Source organism: Tachyglossus aculeatus, chromosome X2 (assembly GCF_015852505.1).
Source record: "Tachyglossus aculeatus isolate mTacAcu1 chromosome X2, mTacAcu1.pri, whole genome shotgun sequence".
NCBI classification, from domain to species: Eukaryota; Metazoa; Chordata; class Mammalia; order Monotremata; family Tachyglossidae; genus Tachyglossus; species Tachyglossus aculeatus.
Window position 1 is genome coordinate 2,466,110 of NC_052100.1, and position 20,442 is coordinate 2,486,551.

The 20,442-nt window shown below is 49.7% G+C and overlaps 1 protein-coding gene across 7 annotated transcripts in view; it reads right to left on the minus strand.

Annotated features, from left to right (window-relative positions):
• The window catches only part of LOC119949414 (ankyrin repeat and KH domain-containing protein 1-like), a 93,311-nt gene that overhangs the window by 30,655 nt on the left and 42,214 nt on the right, over nt 1–20,442 (minus strand). For 3 of the 7 annotated variants that reach the window (XM_038771170.1, XM_038771166.1, XM_038771165.1), the window contains exons 4-15: nt 20,074–20,221; nt 18,898–19,045; nt 17,410–17,643; nt 16,533–16,627; nt 15,583–15,820; nt 15,166–15,357; nt 13,550–13,659; nt 8,024–8,083; nt 5,915–6,002; nt 2,869–2,996; nt 1,766–1,909; nt 1,487–1,589 (exon numbers count right to left, since the gene is read on the minus strand). In XM_038771170.1, the coding sequence (XP_038627098.1) occupies nt 1,487–1,589; nt 1,766–1,909; nt 2,869–2,996; nt 5,915–6,002; nt 8,024–8,083; nt 13,550–13,659; nt 15,166–15,357; nt 15,583–15,820; nt 16,533–16,627; nt 17,410–17,643; nt 18,898–19,045; nt 20,074–20,221 (1,688 nt within the window). Of the gene's footprint in view, nt 1–1,486; nt 1,590–1,765; nt 1,910–2,868; nt 2,997–5,914; nt 6,003–8,006; nt 8,084–13,549; nt 13,660–15,165; nt 15,358–15,582; nt 15,821–16,532; nt 16,628–17,409; nt 17,644–18,897; nt 19,046–20,073; nt 20,222–20,442 lie in introns of those variants that run through there. The other 4 variants (XM_038771171.1, XM_038771168.1, XM_038771167.1 and 1 more) reach the window with 2 other exon arrangements.

Genomic DNA, 20,442 nt, shown 5'->3' on the forward strand with positions numbered 1-20,442 from the left:
AGGGGAAAAAAATGGCACGTATGAATCTACGATCATTTAAAACACCATGCCCTGCCCGGGTCTTCCTGCTCTTGCCATCCATCCATCAGTGGTTTCCAACATTCTTTTCTACCTGCCAAGTGATTAACTGGGCTCATGACAGCAGGCTTTTTCCCTTTGATAAACCCGTACTTCTCTACAAATGCAGTGGTTCAACTCACTACAAGGCCAAGCTTTGTGGTCCCCAAACCCCTTTCAAGTCTGCACCTGCTCCAGACCTGCAACAACGGGAAGGAAGACTAGAAAGAGAAACCGAGAAACAGCTTTTTATCTTCTCCAGTCAGAATAAGTGACAGAGACAGTTAGGTGCTTGGACTAAAACCCCCGACCAACAACCATCCAGGATTCTGCAACTCAGTTTTCCTATACCCTCATTTCCCGTTTTAGACCCACCTCTTCTCCTGATTACATGGCGTCTCTACCACAGATGCACTTTGGTTTCTCAAATGCCTTTGTCCCCAGAGACCTGGGTGAATCAGGTGCCCTGACCCTGTTACGGGGGTGTTAAACTTATTTTGTTCTCCTCAGCCTGACTGACTTTCTCCAGCAATGCTCCTGGGAGAATTTGGGGGTTCTTGTTCAACTGGGAATTTAATAGAGTGTTTCCACACCTCCGGTTTTATGGGCTGAATTATTTAGGGGAGGGAAAAAAGATCTGATCCACTGGCACTTCAGCGTACATAAATACACCCAAGCAAGTCAGCTAAGTACAATTTTCCAAGCCAGTCGTTCATTTTTCAATTTAGTCTTTGGGTTGGGGAGAAACAGGGTTTTTTGTTTTATGATTTTTTGAAGTTACTTTCCCATGGACTGACAGCCTAAAAGTGACAGAGCCCTTTGTTAGGACCCTAGCTCGCCTATAGGTCTAGGCACCCATTCATCTTAAGAGTCAAAACAGAATCGGTCTTCTCCGTCTCGATGCGAGCAACCTTACTTCGAAAAATATCATCCTGTCCCCACCCCTCAAGGAATGTAAGTGTGTATTCTGCTTAACCACAAGGCTCACAACTCATCGGCCCAGAACTTTAAGGCCACAGTCCTCCACCTTTCCTTTGAATCTCTATTAAAAAAAAAAAAAGACAAACTTCTGGGTTATTTTAGGACTTGGCCAGAGATTCACCACCTTGTGAACATGAAGGCCCCTGCACGGCTTCAGCCGTGAAAGCAGATTTCAATTCTGTGGCCTAAGAACGGACAAGAGCAACGTGGCACTTGGTTTCCCCTGGGACCCGTGCGGGCTTTCGATTAACCAGGCAGTGTTTGCCGCAGAGCTCTACGCCAACGAGGACGGGAATTGACAAGGTTGATTTAATGGTATCCTGACTCCTCCAGATAGCCGGTCGTGTTGAAACAAAGGCTGCCGTTTAAGTCGCCGCTCTGCGCCCCCCCCCACCAGAAAGTGGTCTTTTCCAGGCCGATCGTTACAGTGAAGGGGCTCAGTACTAACCTTTCTGAAGTCCTAAGAGTGAAGGGGAGTTCTCTTGAGGGGCTCGGTCAGGTTCCTGGGGAGGTACCACCATGGCGAGGGCATGCACTGGAACACGGGGAACCTACAAAGACAGTTCATCTCAGTTTAGGCCGCCAAACCAACCCACCCTTTCATAAAAGGGAGAACACCCTCCCTGCCCCATTGAGGCGGAGGATTTCTAACGATTATTCCGTTCACCGTAATTAGGAGACGGGGCCTCTTTCCCCCTTCTCGATTTGGCTCCATTTTATACCTTACCTGAGACTGATCCTGAGAAGGTGGGGTGAGCTGGGACATGTCGGTGGCAGGAATGGACAGAATGTTGTTTGGGTAATCCAGTAAATAGGAAACGACGTTTGTGTGGCCGCCCTTTGCTGCTTCGATGAGCATGGTCGAGCCATCCTGAGGAGAGTTCAGAGACAGCACAGCTGTGTTTCCAGGTCTTAAAGCCCCCTCCAAATCGGAGAGCTTCACCTACAACTACTGAAACGGCTCACTGAATTGGACTGTCGCTCCTCGCTAAACCTGGAGTCTAACCAGGGAAAGTTGCTCATGACTCAAAGGGAGCTTGAGAGCATGGAAATCTGGTCCAGAGAGGCCAGCTTGCAGCCTTCTCTTTCCCGACTAGTTCACCGTTTTCTCTAAGCGGGCTAATGGAAAAAGTCCTGGCCTGGGAGCCAGTCAACCTGGATCCTGGCCCTGGCTCTGTCACTGGCCTACGGGGTGACCTTGGGCAAATCACTTCACTTCTGTTTCCTCAAATCCATACAACGGGGAATCAACATAGGTGACCCCTCCGCCTCAGACTGGGAGTCCAACCTGTTTATCTTACATCTCCCTCAATGCGTAGTAAGGTGCCTGGCATGCAGTAAGTGCTTAACAAATGCGCTCATCCTCATCACTGGCCTTTCACTCTCTGGGTGGGGCCTTGTTCTCAGACCACCCCTTCTCCCTTCATCTCAGCCTCTTCCTCACTTGGCAGTGACCCTACTCTGTCCTCCCTCGGCCTGAGTTTCTTTCCTTCTTGCTCATTCCCCTTCCTCTGCATCAGAGAGACCGCTGCCCTCCCCACCTTCAAAAGTCCTTTTGAAATCCCATCTTCTCGGAGAGGCCTTCCCCAATAAATGTCTTACCTCCCCACCTCATATCCTCTGCCTGACCTTTCAGGCCACTTAAGGAGTCACAACCCCCATTATCACCTATGGACATGCTAGGTAGACTTTATTATTTCTTATCCGCTAGACAGTGAGCTTCTTGAGGGCAGGGATCTTAACTCTCACTGCATCTCCTTCGCACTTAGGACAGTGCTCTGCAGCTGAAGGCCGATCTCTTAGAAGAAAAGCCGCCCCACACCCAAGTACCTTGAGTCTATGTGTAGGGTCGGCCCCGTGGGCCAGCAGGAGCTCGACAACGGCCAGGTGGCCTCCTGCACACGCCAGGGACACTACTGTGTGGTCGTTGTTGGCGGTGGCCCTGTTCACATTGGCACCTATGGAGAGAAGCGGTATCAGAGTCACCCAGAGGTTCCAGAAGGCAATGAGAAATTCCAATCCTGCCTGGTTTTGACTGTGCGAGGAAAACCAGAGATGTTAATGTTATCTCTTAAGGATTCTGCTCGTGAAGCCGGGCTGCTTGTTAACCCTGACAAGATGGCACCGTCAGCTGGGCTCTGAGTGTTTCACAACCACTTGCTAAGTTGGTCTTTTGGTTCAGATCCAGGAGACGTGATGTGCCGCACTTTCATTTTACAAAGGGGGACAAGAGGAGGAGAAGGAACGGGGCTGAGTCAAGCCTCAAAGCTCCAGCTAATCAACAATATCAGGTGTGATAGATTTCTCTAGAATTAATGTTTCAACAGTTGGCATAGCATGGGTTTAAGAGAAGCAGACCACAAGGTACGAATATCATTACTGTCAGACCATTTATTCGGAGCTCTCTGAAGGGTGGCTGGCAAGATACCGTCCAACAGATTCCCATTCATAAAGAGAAAATTAAAAGTTGTAGGCTTTTCAGGGAGAGGCGAACCTAGTTTTGAAAGCCAAGAGTCTGATTTGGAAGTCCATTATTCAATCAAAATTAGACTTTTAAGCTCCTGGTGGGCAGGGAACGTGTAGATCAACTTTGCTGTACTGTACTCTGTCAAGCGCTTAGTACAGTGCTCTGCACACAGCAGGCGCTCAGTCAATACCATTGATTGATCAGACACCTACAAACTGCTCTTGACCTCTGACCTCACCCAACAGTAGGAAGTAGCTATTGCCACAGAGCGAAGGCTCTAAGAGTTGTTATTAATGTCCTGCCACCCCTACCAGAGGTGGCTAGTCCTAGGGCAGTGCCTCCAACCCGGGATGAGAGTGCTAAAAGGCACCCTCCTCACCACCCCAGAAGCCTGCTAGAGCAGGAGAGGACTCACGCATCGCCTGTGCTACGGGATGACGGGATCACTGGCTCGGGCCACCACCATCCTGGATTTTACCGTGCACGTTTGGTAAAATCCACGACGGCGACACCCAGGAATTCCACACAGAATCACTGTGTTAACCCCACGGTGGGGTAGACCCCTTTCCTCACACTGGCCAGGTGGCTTTGGTTCTCTCGGGTTCCCTTTCTCAAAAAGACACATCCGTGAGACTTATCGAAAAGCTGTCCCCCCGGCCAAAGACGTGGCTCGGTCAGAGCTGTGGAGCTCTGAGTCTCGGGTAAAATGTGGTCCAAGCAGCTTCTCCGATCGGATGCAAAACTGTGGGGACTGCAGAATGAAAGCAGCCAGACACAACGCGAGAGCTGGAAGGGCGGCTCTCCAAGACAGATTCATCAGGCCAGGTATATCGCTCTGGAAGCCACCACTGCCTTGGGTACTGGTAATGCCTGAGATCTTTAATTGTTGGGGTGCCGACAAGCATGTCCCAGGCCCCAGTAAGATCGTCCCCACCGCCGCTCTACAACTGTAAGCAAGGAGCTCCCAAGCTTCGGAGGGGCTCCACAGTACTTTCGTTTTGGATTTCACCCGCCACTTGAGCGTTTCTCCTTTAAGGACACGGAGGAAAAATCGGTCTTGGAGCGGGAAAGGAAACTCTGCCCTAAAAACTACTCCAGAATTTACGAAGGGCCAAGTGGATGACGGCAGAGAGCAAAACACTTGAGTCATGGTTTTGGATCTGCCTGTCCCAGCTATGGAGGGGTTTCTGCAAGCTGCATCAGAGAGAGGTTTCCTGAGCTCCTGGCATCAATCAATCAATCAATCGTATTTATTGAGCGCTTACTGTGTGCACAGCACTGTACTAAGTGCTTGGGAAGTACAAGTTGGCAACAACTTGCTGCAACTGTATTTGGCTCCTGGAAACAGGCAGTATCAGAGTGCAGAACAGTCAATATGGGGTTTCTTTTATTTTCTGCATTGGATTTGTTCCCTTTGGCCATTTGGTAGCCCCATCCCTCCCTAAGCCCCAAAGCGTTTATGTACATATCTATAAATTTACAAATTATCTTATATTAACATCTGTCTCCCCCTCTACACTGTAAGCTCGTTGCGGGCAGGGAATGTAGCCCTCGACCCTGTGGTATTGCACTGTCCCAAGTGCTTAGTACAATGCTCTGCACATGGTAAGCACTTAATAAATGCCACTGATTTCTTCACTCTACGCACCTTCCCCGCCTATCTGGTTTGCCACCACCACCGCCCCCATCCACCCAACCTCTCTCCACCACTGCCATCACTCTCCTCTGCTCACACCCCACAAATACCCCCCAAAGCAAAGCTGAACTTGTGACGAAGAAGAAAGCAGCAGCAGCTGGGGCAGGCAAGAGGATAATCTGCTCTTTCCGTACTCCGGTGCCTACAGGGAGCCGAGCTGGGCCGGGGGACGGCAGTGGTGATGTCTCTCCTCGCTAGTTCCAGCTGCTGATGCTTCTGAGTGGCTCCCCAGTGACCCCGCTATTTGCCCTCCACCCCACCCCCGAGTCTTCTCAAGACCCTTCAGATCCACATGCTCAGAGAAGGAACGTGGCTTAATGGAAAGAGCACGGGCTTTTGAGTAAGAGGTCGTGGGTTCTAATCCCGGCTCTGCCATTTGTCAGCTGTGTGACCTTGGGCAAGTCACTTCACTTCTCTGTGGCTCGGTTACCTCATCTGTAAAATGGGGATGAAGACTGGGAGCCCTACATGGGACAACCTGATTCCCTTGTATCTACCCCAGCACTTAGAACAGTGCTTGGCACATAGTAAGCACTCAGCAAATACCAACATTATTATTACTATTATTATTGTTATTATATGCCCCCAGACACAAACATCTAAGCAAGTTCACTGGAAAGTTCACTGGCCTACCCTGAACATATGGTCCGGCAGATACCCGTGCCCTCTGATTTAAACAGCATCTTGCTAGAAAATGAACCACGAGGCTTTACCTTTACTAATGAGAAACTGAACGGTGCACAGATGACCAGCTCTTGCGGCTTTCATTAGAGGTGTTCTCCCACCTTCGGATTCGTGCTCCTGTAAGGATGAATTAAAAAGAATCACAATTCAATGTAAGTTCACCAACAGCAAGTACTAGGCACAGCGGGAGACCTGCGTGGCACAAAGGAGTCTTCAGTTAAGGTAGGTGAGCTCGGCACCCCGCTCCTTAAATACTTGCTCAAAAAACCGTGGTGTACTAACATCCAATGTAAAAGCAATGTGGCCTAGCAGAAGGAGGGAAGCAGTGTGGCTTGGGATTTGGAAGACCGGGGTTCTAATTCTGGCTCTGCTATATGCCTGCTGAAAGACCTCGGGCACCCAGTGCTTCAGTTCATTCATCTGTAAAACGGGAACTCAATACCTGTTTTCCCTTCCACTTGGACTGGAAGCCCAATGTGGGACAGGGACTTTGTCCCACCTGATTCACTTATATCTACCCCAGTGCTTAACGCCTAGCAAGTGCTTAACAAATGCCATTATAAAGTCTTTCCCAATAAATACAGAATTGAAATCGGGGGACGTGAAGTGGGGGGTGCGGTGATTTTTTAGAATGTTTTGAATGTGGCACGCCAAGCTGGCTTGAGTGCCCAGAAAAATATGCTCTGATTCCCACACCCCCGGTGAAGGGATCTTCCGGGCCGTGGGGGAGAGTTGTTCCTCGGAACTTCCCACTTAGGCATTCAAACTTTTGTCTTTCCTAAAACAACCCTAAACTCCCGAGAGGTTGTCAGAAGGACAAGTGGTTTCTCTCAGAAGCCAGGGGGGAGAACGCTACAAGGTGAGGACCGTCATCCTCAAAGAAGAGAAGGCACTAGAGAACCAGCTGGTGTCAACGAGATCTGAAAACAAACTATTCCTCAAACCTGTGGCTGTCGGGTCCTCGGAAGACCGAGGTTGCTGAAGCTGGGATCTCGCGCTCCCGACAGCCCACCTGGCCCTTACCAAATCGGACCTGAATTGGAAGCCCCAGCGATAGTCCTTGGCGGCTCAGTCCACAAACCCTCTCCCCGGCCACTAATGTAGCTCCACGATAGACAGCGGTTCAGGGTGGACGATGGCAGAGCTGTGCCGTGTCTCCGCAAGGCTCTTCCCTAGGACACTGGGGAGGCCATGTGCGTGGAAAGCAAGAGACAGGATCCCGTGGTTAGGGCTCGAGCCCCAGCACGGCTGGCCGCAGGAGAGAGGTGGCCGTCAGGACTCCCCTGGTAGGGCAAGCCACAAGCGGAGAGATGACGGGAGACTACGATTTCTAGAAAGGAAATGCAGAACGGCACCTTCTAACTGGTCCGGACACAGACGATGGAGAGGAGCAGATAAGCGATGAAAATACCGATTAGGAGGGGAGAAAAGACAAGCTCCTCCCCAAATCAGGAGGGGCTTTAGAAATTGGGAAGCTGGGCCCCAGAACCAAATCGATTTCCCTTTGAGTCCGAAAGGCTGAAACTACTCTGTGAGTTGCATCTCCCTGCTTCACACTGAAATCTACCTGACTCCTTATATTCGCTGGTACGTTTGCCAAAATGTGTTTCCCCCTAAAATAAAGGCGATTCGTGCATCTAAATGGGTACTGATTTTTCTCCGTCATGTATTTCTGGGAGCAAGAGAAAGCACGTTAAGGGTTCTGAAGGCTTTTGTATGCGAAAATTCAGGATGAGATGCCTGAGACACAAGCGAGGGAGCCCCAACTTTTCTCCAGCCCCTTTGGGGAACAAGATCCGGCTACCAGAGCTGGGAATCTCTGACGTCCAGAGGACAGAGCGGATGATAAAGATGAATCACAGCGATGCTGAGCTTTCACGCCCTGCCAAGCCCGCTTAAAGCTCACAGGGAAAGCCAAGGAGAAGCAGGTAAAAGGAGCTGTCGTAAGCCAAGCTGTTGAGAAAGAGGACTGAGGGACTGCCAGACTGCAGGGTAGAGTGCTCGCTTAATTTGGGCAGACATTTTTCCCTCTGAAGAGCTCCCCTCTTGGCCAAGGGGCAAATCCTGATCCCTGCTGGCATGCCTCCAAACATCGATTGCTCATTCAGTAGCTTACAAGCATCAAAGGCCACCCTCACCTGATGCCTGGCCGCCTCTATGCCCTCCAATATAGTCTTCTTTAAGTCCTCCTGCTTGTCCTGCGGAAGGAAAAACAAGAACTCACGGATCTCGTTCCAAAAATGGAAAAAAAAAAAAGGGAAAACAAAAAAGAAAATCACCTGCGGCTGTGAAGACCCATGGCTGGGCGCTTCAGATGCTTAAGGTACAGATAAAAGCTCTGGGTTCCATGGCTAATAAAAACTCTTCCACCAAAGGACTCTCACTGGCAACATTAGGGTCATTTGAGCAGGGAAGCACTCTGTCTTCACAAGGGAGCAGGGCTGTATATCACCGAAGCCTCAGCTTCAGCAACGCTTATGTAGAAGGCAACCAGAAATTGCAATGGAGGCCTAATGCCTCCTGAATGAACAACAGAGGCTCTGAAGCCCAGGCTAAACCTTCTGCTCAAGTAACAGGTGGGGGACCAGATGAACTTAAAAATTTATTTTTGGGGATGGCATCGTGGAAGAGAGCAAGGGAGAAGAAACGAAAGTAGTACCGCAAAACCTGGGAGGCCTGTAGGAAACTCAGGTCCTACAACTCCAAAAACAAAACCACCAAAAAAACCCCCCTTTTCCAACTTTCCAAGTGTAATTTAAGAGTCTTCAAAAGAAACGCTTCCTAATTTACGTGGAATAAGGCGGAAAAAAATCTACTCTGGCCTCTCAGATTCTCCTTTTGCTCGTATTAGAGGATGCGAGCATTCAAGACAAGCTTGTTTCCAAGAATGCTAAAGAATGATTCACCTCCAAGCTTGGGAAACTACTGACACCTAGACAGTTCCTCCTTTTGACCTGGAGTATTCAGAACTGCTGGAGCACTGTCTGCTTTTGAAATGGTTAAAGAAGACTTCCAACATCGAAGGAGCCAAAGAGGGCTTAGTCTCGTAGTCTGTGGCTGGCAGCGATGCTAATCGGCCATAAACCTCTACAAGGCTCTTTTCAAGAGGACCGAGGGAGTCAAAAAGTAGGAAGAGGTTTTTGGCTTCTCCAGAATCAAAGATGAAAGACAGGCCTAGAATTTTCTAAGAAATGAAATTCCAAAGTGTTCACTGTGGCCAAATGGAGGCGATCAGTAAGAGGGGCATTGACTTCCTTGAAGACAGAGCTGAAAGAATTTCATGAAATATTTGCCAATCCCAAGTGAGCATCCTTACCTGCTGTATGCTCCCAAGTTTTAAAGCCAGGCTGAGGTCCACAAGGAAGAGGGGAGGGGGAACCAACTGAACACCTTCCATGTAATGCTCCTATGACCACCAGCTCTGCTTGATGCCCAAATCCTTTCTGAATTCCCCTATTTTCTCATTTTCCATCCCTCGCTCCTCCACACCCGGCCTAGAGCCGACTACCCGAGAGGAGGAAGCGGGGACCTCCTCCTCCACAACCTGGAGGGAAAAAGGACTTGGAGGGGCAGGGAGGCAGGGATGGCAGGACTCACTAAACACCGCTCAAATACCGGTGAGGCTTTTGCCAGAGTCAAGTGGGAGAACAGGGCCTGGAAGAAGGCAACAAAAGAAAGCAGGATGGAGAAGGAAGAGAGATAGACTGGGAAGGGTGGGGAGAAATAACATGGAGGCAGGACGAGAAAGGAGGAGGTTGTAATTTCAAGACTTTGTTACTCTGCTCAAAACAGAAGATTGGGCTGCACTGTCACGAAACCCAAGAGGACCTGCTGGTATCATGAAATCAGTCAGCATATGCAAGGGGAAAAAAGAAAAATCTACTTTCAAACTAGAGTGGAAAGAGTCTTCCCCACCATAGGCAATCTTGCATCTGCTGACTCTGTTGGTCAATGTCCCCATGGCTGAACTTCACCCAAGATGGAATTTGGGAGGAGGGACAGACTGAGTAAACACTTGAAACTGTGAGCCCGTTGTGGGCAGGGATTGTCTCTCTTTGTTGCTGAACTGTACTTTCCAAGCGCTTAGTACAGTGCTCTGCACACAGTAAGCGCTCAATAAACACGATCAAATGAATGAATGATAATGTCAACTCCCAGTTACACTTTTTTTTCCCCCACACAGATATGATTAGCTAGCTAGCTCTGGAATGCCACAAGGTTTGAACTTCCAAAATTCGCTAAATCTCTTTCCCAGAATTCCTATGAGGTAACTACCCCTTAAAGAGAAGAACTTTTCCAACCAGGCATTCAGCATTACTAAGGAGATATCAGACCATTAAAAAAAAAAATCGAGGAGACGATTTCACCCTCCCCTACGTAACACTGCTCTACGTTCAAAGACAATCATTCCCCACCGAGAAGCTCACGAGTCTGTCCTAATTCAGCATTTCAGAATCCCTGGGCTGGATTCAATCTAGTCAGGCGGACTGCCCCAAAGCCATTAACGACCAGCGCTTGCCCAACCAGTTCTTATAAATTTAATCCCTGAAACATAACTCCCACTAAATTGTCCTCTAGCCTGTAAGCTCCTTATAATTATACTTGTTAAGCACTTAATGTGTGTCAAGCACTGTTCTAAGCGCTACAGTAGATACCAGTTAATCAGGTTGGACATAGCCCCTGTCCCAGAGGGGGCTTACGGTCTAAGGGGGGGAAGGAGACCAGGTATTGAATCCCCATTGGCCAGATGAGGAAACTGAGGCGAAGAGAAGTGACTTGCCCAAGGTCACACAGCAAAGAAGTGGGGAAAAAACAGGATTAGAACCCTGATCCTGGCTCTTTCCACTAGACTATGCTGCTGACCACTTGTGGGCAAAGAACGTGACTACCAACTCTACTGCAGTGAACTCTCCAAAGCGCTCAGTACAGTGCTCTGCACACAGTCAGCGCTCAATAAATCCCACTGACTGATTGGTCAGTCCCCTAATCTGGGTTCCTAATTAGGAAGCGGCTCCATGGAAGGTCGCCAAACAAAATGGGGGTTACCAGGAAGAAAGATAGCGCCTTCCCTCCGTATGGGTCTACAACTAGAAGGCAATTAAGTCTGGCAAACACTCTCCTCCTCTCCCTCACCACCCGGGTCTCCTCTCTCAGATTCCTCCTCCTTCCCTCTTCTCCCTGGTGCCACTCACGCCCCTGCCACCTCAGCGCTCTTTTGAGTCAATCGCCAGCGGAAGGCCGACAGTTGAGCAGTGATCCAGACGGAGCCCAACATCCACCACGCATTCCATTGAATGGAAACGTGAAAACGGCGCTTTTGCGTTTTTCAAAGCCCTCCGCTCAAGAGCCCCGCGGAGGTCCAACCCAGCCCGAGATGAATCCGGTGACTCCGGGGTATGGCCAAGCTCCATAAAGGGGCTGGGCCTCTCTTCCGGGGATGGAGAGGGGGGAAATGGGGACAGGCTCACACGCGGCCCCCGGGTGCGTACAGCTGTCTTGAGTCGAGACCTGTGGTTCCAGTTCTTTACTGTCGCCTTTCCTGCCACAACTTGGGGGTTCTGGCTCCTGTGTACTCTGACTCCTACATCACTGCCAAGAAAAGCACCAACCTGCCACCGCCTTCCCTCCCACCGGCAAAGGCTCTTCCTCCCACTCTGCTCGGTGGGCGCCCTGAACAAAAATGGCTCCTGCGCGCTCTCGGACTCCTCCGTCACCACCGACACTTTGAGTCTACTTTGAGCGTTTATTTGTGTCGCGTTTTAAGGTCTCCTCACCCTTGATGCATGCCTCCGATCCCCTTTCCCCACTTAAAATCTTATATCATGAGCCCTTAGAGGGACAGAGACCAGGCCAAAGTCCCACCCGGGTATCCTCTCTCAGGACTTAGTACGGTGTTGTGCACATAGTATGTGCTTAATAAATACCACTACTGCTCTTATTACTCTCAGAACAACCCGTGACAGAATTGGGATCCAGACACCGTTTTACGTCTTCGCCTCTGGTTAGGGGCTGGGGGCTTGAGCCCCCAGAGGGACAGGGACTGTGTCCAACCTGATTATCTTTAATCTACCCTAGGACTTATTATTATTATTACGGTAATTACAGTATTTGCAAAATGCTGTGTGTCAAGCACTGTTCTAAGTGTTAGGGTAGAGACCAGTTAATCAGAGCTTAATACTATTATTATTATTCTTATCCTTCTTCTTATTGAGGGCAGGCCTTATTCTTGTCCCAACCCTGCTCCAGGGCTGCAGGAGAGCGCCAACTGAGCCTCAGCTAAAATACTTCGGCGGTATGTTCAGCTGTAAAATGGGGATTAAGACTGTGAGCCCCATGTAGGACAGGGACTGTTTCCAACCTGATTAGCCTGTCTCTATACCCCAGCGCTTAGAACAGCGTTTGACACATAGTAAACGCTTTACAAATACCATCATTACTATTATTATAATTATTACTAAGAGGTGAGTTCGCAGTACAAGTCTACAGCATTAACCTTGTGGGTGGGACTGCGGGAGGGTTGAATAATGTCACTGCACTCACTCTAAGACAGCGGGGTACCCTTTCTGGCCACTTGCCCAATCGTGGTGGGCCAGCCGAGGAGGGCTGGTCAGGTCCGCAGGATGTAAGGTTAGGGACGGAGGGTGGGATGGATGGCAGAGTGTGCCCTGAGCTGGCTACCCTCTATAACCCGGGCTCCGCGATCCAACGGCACACACCGGGTACGGCCTGTGGTCCCCAAATGGAAAAATCTGAAGTCTCCTCCCGAGCCGGGGTAGCTCAGTGTGGAATTTACTGTGGCTGCACAAAAAGGCTGGTGGGGTGGGGTTTCAATTCTTGCCAGAAACAGTGGGGTTGGATCTTTAAACAACCCGGGCAAGTAGAGACTGCACTAGGCTCTGGACACCGAGAGGAACTCAAAATGGACCCCGGACAACACTCCCTCACTAGAGGATGGGGGGGCTGCTTTCCAACAAGGTCCACCAGAAGCTCTTCCTGAAACCTTCAGTGGTTCTTCTAAGAAGGCAGCTCTTCCAAGGTCTTTGGGATGGTGGGGCTCCAAGCCCTCAACAGGTCGCCCTTGGGCGATCGCTCATGTGGACGTTCGTTCAGGAGATGTGCTATAGAGCATGTGACATTGTCAGGGTGCCAGAGGATCAAAGGGGCTCGTTGAAATGAGAACCGGCGAACACATGCCGACTGCCCTATGGCCCTCCCGAAGGAGGCCGCGTTCTGGTCAGGACCACAGGGACCAGAAAAGTCAAGAATAACGATTGCAGGGGGGCGGGAAACAAGACATAGCAATCAAAGGAAGAGAAGGCTACTGTTTTGGTTTGCTAACAGCCTGGGGGAGTCACCTTATAACCAAATCCCTCCCTACTAGGAAACGGTAGTGACCCTTTATCCCCCGTCCCCTAGTAAAGTTGCAGTCAACTGCCTTGGGCAGTTGCCCTAGTGAATCTGTGGCTTGCCCTTGCTGGGGCCTCTGGAAAATTTCTGCAACAACTGCGGGATGCCTGGAGATCTCTTTCCGGTGGAGCACCCGATAGCTAAGAGTGCCGGGCAGCAGGGACTCTCCCGGTAGTGACTGGGCCCAGAGCCCGCCAGTTTCCACGGCCGCGTCCGTCTCGCATGTGGGCATGGGAATGACTGAAATGATGCCTTACTAAATCAGCCCCCGCCTGGAGCAGAACGTCGGCCACGTCCGTATGTCCGTTCTCACACGCGTATGTCAAAGCGGTGTCCCCTGTGGCTGTGGTGGCGTGAACGTTAGCGCCTGGAAGACAAAAACCAACCGAACATTACATCTGGGCCGTTACCTCGTTGCGGACAGGGAACGTGTCTACTGACTCTCCTAAGCGCTTAGTGTACTGTGCTCTGCACGCAGTAAGCCATCGATCAGTACCAACGACCGAATGTTTGCTCTGCAGTTCCTGGTGGAGTCAGACTGCTCAGAAGGAAAGGGAACCGTCCGAAGATTCGCCGAGAAACCTCGGCCTTTGAGGAGTACTCGGCTGCTTTTGGCACCTCACGGACTTAACTGCAAATCAGCTCGTGGGGACCAGCTGAAAAGAAGCAGCGTGGCCTAAGGGAAAGAGCCCATCCTGGGAGTCGGAGGACCCGGCTTCTAAGCCCAGCTCCACCGCTTGCCTGCTGTGGGAACTCGGGCAAGTCACTTCCCTCCTCTGGGCCTCAGTTTCCCCATCCGGGAAATGGGGGTTCAATACCTGTCCCTCTTCCTACTTCGCGTGCTCCAGGTGGGACCTGATGCATTGGTATCCACACCCAGTGCTTAGAATAGTGCCCGACACATAGTTGGCATTTAAGAAATACCTAAGTGACAATAATAATGATAATATCTAATCTGGATGAAGGTTTCCAATGCTTCCTTTTATAATGCAGTTTTCAATTCGCCTAAGCAGCCGCAAAAATATCAGCTGTCTTCCTGCCTCAAAACCCCTGAATAACTTGTGATCAAATAGTGTATGCTCTCTCACTTCTTCCTGTCTGTAATCTACTTCAGTATCTGTCCCGCGTGCTCGATTGTATGCTCCTTGAGGGTAGGCATCATGTCTACCGATTCTGCTGGACTCTTCCAAGCCCTTCGTGTACTGCTCTGCCAACAGCAGGTGCTCCATAAATTCTACGAATGGCTCTATAGCACGGAAAGCTTGGGGCTCTGGGTCCCACGTTAATAATAATAATAATGGCATTTATTAAGTGCTTACTATGTGCAAAGCAAGTTGTAAGGCTACCCACTCCTGTGGTTTCATCATCTGCACTTTCTGTGTGCAGCGAGCTGTACTAAGCGCTCAGGAGAGTGTGGTACAACAAGGTGGGCAAAGCACGTTCCCTGCCACAATGAGCTGCTTTAAAATCAAAAACAACCACATCGCAAAGTCCCCGCCTCCCCCTTCTGACTCCTTTGCCGGCAGCCTCCCCAACTCCAAGCCTGGAATGATCCAAAGGTGGGGATACGCTTTCCCAACACCAATGGATTTCCCCTCGGGTGTTCGAACAGTGGGCGTGTGAACGATGGCCCGTGACCAAGTCGAGCGTATTTCCAAAACTCTCGATCGTTTCACCTGCTCTCCTGCCCTCAACTGATTCGTTTATCTCAACGGCAATAAGGGGCGAAGTGGAGAGCCAGTGAAGCGGAGAGCTCTGGCGCGGGGAAAGAAAACAAGTCGATGAACCAGGCTGCACTTTCTGACACCAGCTTGGGGCATTCTCGGGTTTTTGGTTTTCTGGTTGTTTTATTTTAAAGCGAAGACGGACCTACCTGCAGCTAGGAGGTATTTAACCAACTCGAGGTGACCCTCTTGAGCTGCCTCCATTAACGGGGTGGAGCAGCCGAGCTCGATGTCGGCGCCGGCCTTAATCAGGAAGTCGGCCACTTCGGAGAACCCGCCGCAGCAGGCGAGGGTGAGGGCCGTTTCTTGCGTTTCTTCTGTCTGGGCGTTGATATTTGCTCCTGCGGAAAACAGGGGACAGCTACGGTGACCGGCGGGCATTCATCACCCTCCAACGCCTCCTTATCGGGGAGTCGGGATTTCAGCCTCTACAGAGATGGTTCGGCCAGAGGGGGACGTTTCGGGGGCGCTCTGAGCTCAGGAAGAAGTGGTTTTTCACTTCTAAAGCTTCTCAGGGTGACACCTCCCGGAGAACCGAGACGGGGTGTAGGCGGGGGGTCTCTTACCTTGGGCCAGGAGGAGGGCTACCATCTCCTCATGCCCTTCCCGAGCAGCCTCCATCAAGGGGGTGTACCCTTCGTCATTCACTTCCTCCAGATTGGCTCCCCTTTCGATCAGCAGAGCCGCCAGCTCCACGTGACCCCCACAGGCGGCTAACGTCAACGGGGACTCGAACGAGTCCGCCGGCATATTGACCTGGGCGCCGCTGTCTAGAAGCAACCGGGCTACCTCGACGTGGCCGTCCTGCCGGGTGAGAAGGGACAAAATGTTAGCAGATCCTTAGAAGAGGAGCGAGGAAGTTGGAAAAGGTCAGTCCGCTTAAGCCCAGCCGCCCGTTTTCTGCCCACGTTAAAGAGCCCGAGAGGTCTGTTTGTCCCGAATACAGTTAGGCCTATTTTAAAGGATAACTAAAAAGTTTAGTACCAAAGGGTGCCAATCACATCCGTGTTCTTTTCTGTGTCACTGAATGCTTTGACCAGCCTCACCTGAAGGTAAGAAATCCTACTCCCAACCCTGGTCTGGTTATTTTGAGATCATAAAGAGAGTATGAGACTCTCACAAGGAACCAGAAACTAACTCTGTAAAAATTCATTTTCTTCTTAAGCAATCCAGTAGAATCAACTTCAAACCGAGTGCTTTCAAGGGAATCAAATTCATTTCCTTATAAAATATAACAATCGGCCCAGGACAGACAGGAAAACCTGGGGCAGGGAGATGGAATTTTGACGGGCTCTCTCATTCGATCTTTTAGGTATTTTACAAAATATTTAGGAGCACTGACTTTTTCCCTCCACGAAGGGCACACTCATTTTCAGTGACCGACCTGTGAATAATATCGGGGAGACCCACTCCAGGCACTAAAACCCATGCTCTTCTAAACCCCGGGGGATTCTTTTAAAGTGGTTTTCTCTATTCTTTCTCCCCTGTAAAGACGACAGAGATCTTTCAGACTTACCATGCACGCCTCCATTAACGCCGTGTGCATCTCATCTGTCTTGTGCTCCTGATCAGCACCAGCTTCAAGCAGAAAACGAACCATATCTAAATGGCCTGCAAGAAACGTACCATACCGAGTTAGCCTGCTGTCAGGGAGGTCAGCAATGTTTGAACATGTCAACACAAAACTTACGGTTTTGACATTCTCAAGTGAATAACCAGTGGCTGGATTTGTTAAAAAAAGAAAATGGTTCTACAGTGGGAATGAGGTCTTGATATCCTCGACAGAGAGGCCGACTAAAATTTCCTGGCACTCAATTCAAGCTAAAGTGACAGTCCTGTTTTTTGTCTTAATGCATGTGTGCAGATTCACCAGGCACAACAGTTCGTTTCAGGTATATGAGAAATGCAATATCCAGAAGGCCAGAAGAGTAAAACCTGACAGACGGACCAGCGACAGGGTAAGTCAATTTGACGAAAAGACGCTACAAAAGGACCACAATGAAACCGTGTCAAGGATTTGTTGTCCAAGATTCTGTGAAAAAATTGGCCACTTTCCCAGCCCAGATGAAAAACAATTAAAAGGCTGACTGCAAATACCCAACTGGGGAAAATGGCGCCTAGACATCTTTGTGCTCAGAAGTTCAAAGTATGGACGGGCACACCATCAGAAGCTACCAAATTATGACACTTCTCAGGCAGACGCACTGAAGAAAAGCGCAAGGGATCATAGACTTTTTTTTTTTAAAGTGGAATTAGCACTGGAAGTTATCACTCCAGTTCAATTTTACAACTAGATGGAGTTAGCGGGTATTTGCCGGGGACTCATAATAAGCATATTTTAAAGTGAGGCGGAGATTCAGTGTTCTCTAAGTCCTTGAACAAATCATCGATACCTTTATAGCAAGCGAGCGTAAGTGCACTTTCTTTAAATTCGTTAGAATGAGTGTTGATGCCTGCACCATACTCTAGAAGAACCCTTGCGACTTCCACGTGCCCCGCGCTGGCCGCCTCCATTAACGGAGTGTGTCCGTTCTCGTTATGGTCTTCTATGTTAGCACCCGCTTTCAGAAGTACTTTCACGATGTCGACGAATCCCCCGGCACAGGCGTAGGTTAGTGCTGTGTTTCCTTGAACGGGAGGGAAAGGAAAGTGTCATAAGACAATCCGACTCGATATCCGCCCGATTCTTTCTGCTCTGCACGCATGAAGTTTGTCCGTCGAGTTCCCGCTCGGACTCCGGGGTCCGAACGATCGCCGGAGGCTCGCTACCCGCTTCGGAGCTGAGCCGGCTGAGCAATGGCTAAAGAGGCTCAGGAAGCCCCATGGCCATAGCCAGGGGATCTCGGTGTGGTCGCCAATGCCGATCCCTCCGGAATTTGAGGCGTTCTCGTAACCTTAGACTGTAAGCCCAACTCTAGATTGTCAGGTCGTTGTGGGCAGGGAATGTGTCTGTTTAGTGTTGTGTTGTACTCTCCCAAGCACTTAGCACAGTGCTCTGCACGCAGTTAAGTGCTCAACAAATATGAATAAATGAATGAAAAAAGAAAATGGTTCTACAGTGGGAATGAGGTCTTGATCTCCTTGAAAGAGAGGCCAACTACAATTTCCTGGCACTCAGTTCACGCTAAATGAATGAATACTTACTTGGCCTCTAGCCTAGCTCATGTTCCGCCGGTCCACAACTTCCCTCGCCCTCACAGCCCACCTGAAATCTCACGTTCCCTAGTGAATTTTTTTCCTTCCCAGGTCACACCTTCCCAACTAGCCCCTGGGCACTTATGTATGCACAGCTACCGTTGGTGCTTATGCTATGAGAAGCGGCGTGGCCCAGTGGAAAGAGCCCGGGCTTTGGAATCAGAGGTCACGGGTTCAAATCCCAGCTCCACCAACTGTTAGCAGTGTGACTTTGGGCAAGTAACCCACTTCTCTGGGCCTCAGTTCCCTCACCTGTAAAATGGGGATGAAGACTGTGAGCCCCTCGTGGGACAACCTGATCACCTTGTAACCTCCCCAGCGATTAGAACAATGCTTTGCACATAGTAAGCGCTTAATAAATTCCATTATTAATATTATTATTATTATGAGCCCAGTGGTGAACACATTCTACCATTTGGGCAAGCATTTATTCACTAAACCTCCCCCTGCCACCCACCCACCCCGTTTTTAATTCACCCCAACTGAAAACATTTTGTGCTTGCCTGTATATCCTGTTAGACAATATATTCCTTGAAGTCAAGGATGGTGGGTTGTTGTTTTTTTTTAACCTCTACTGCCCTCTCCCAAAGGCTTAGTACAACGCCCTACACCCAGTAGGTGTTCAAACAATACTGCCGTTGAATTGGTGTTAACTGCTAAACCATACATTCAATTGAGCTACGCACCTGTAGAAGACTGGGCGTTGACATCTGCACAGTGAACCAGTAACAGTTTCACAATATCTACGTAGCCTCCACTGGCAGCTGCCATTAGTGGAGTTATGTCTCCTTTATTCCCTCGATCTTCCACGTTAGCATGCATGGCAAGCAACACCTTAAAAAAAAAAAAAAAAAAAAAATCACACTCATGAAGACACCGACTCAACCAGATTTCTAGCTCCCACGGGTCCTGAGTTTCTGTGGAATCCACAGAGGCTGGGGTGATTTTTTTCCTCTTTGCAGAGTGGGTCTGAGAAACAAAAGAATTGGGGTTTGAGGCAAACGTGTCAACTTCTGATTAATTAAATTAATCACCAAAGCGCTTTCAGCTGCAGAGGGCTTTGCAATTATTCATTGATTCTCAACACTGCAGTGAGGTGGGTGATTATCTCAGCCTCCCATCGGCAGACTATGGGTGCAACCATGGTCAAGGAGCTTGGCTGATCTGCACGAGGGTTGTTCCGCAATAGAGACGTCTGAGTCTTTAGTAAGTGCTCAGTACAGTGCTCCGCACACAGCAGGCGCCAGATAAACACCATCGATTGAATAGAACTTATGTGCAATATGGAGGACTCGGAGTTGATTGAGGGGAGACTATTGAGAGTAGGGGAAACTTTGGGGATTATTTCATTTATTCCACCGGCTAAGTGGGTAGCGAATTCTCACCATCGGGGTGAAGAGCCTTTCCAAACTAATCTACCCCTTATTTGTTCTCGTGACTGGGACTGGCCCGCGGTGCCAGGCTGAGGTTGATGTTAACAACAATAATAATGGCATTTAAGTGCTTACTATGTGCCAAGCACTGTTTTAAACACTGGGGTAGATTCAAGATAATCAGGCAGGACACTTGGGGCTCCCAGTCTGAGTAGGAGGGACTAAGACTGAATCCCCATTTTACAGAATTTAAATCCCTTGATCAAAAGTTGATCTTCCTCATCTATGGCGCAGCCTGGAAATGGACAAAACGGACACAAGGCTCAGTAACTGAAGTCACTAACTTCTACTTAGGCTATGAGCTCTTTGCGGGCAGGGAATGTCACTGTTTATTGCTGTATTATACTAGCCCAAACGCTTAGTACAGTGCTCTGCACATAGTAAGCGCTCAATAAATATGATTGAATGAATGAATGAATGAATACTTACTTGTGCCAATTCATAGTAGCCAGCCGAACAGGCCAAACAGAGCAGGCTCTCGCCTTCCTCAGTATGCTCATTTACGCTCCTCCCTTCATCCAGCAGTTTTCGGACAGCATTCACATCCCCATCGGAGCAAGCTTCGGCCAAACTGCGACTGGAAACGAGAATCGTCGGCCAAATGAAACTGACACCGAAAAGGGACCGTTCTGTGGAGCAAGGTACCCCTGACGTACGAGGGTCTTGGTGGGCTAGGCTTGAAAGAAACTGCTCACGGAGGAACATGCACCTCGATCGAAAACAGACACCTGACCGCTTATCTGGACAGACCCCCGCCCCGCCTGGGACATTCCCTAAAACCCCCCACGGCTGTCCCAA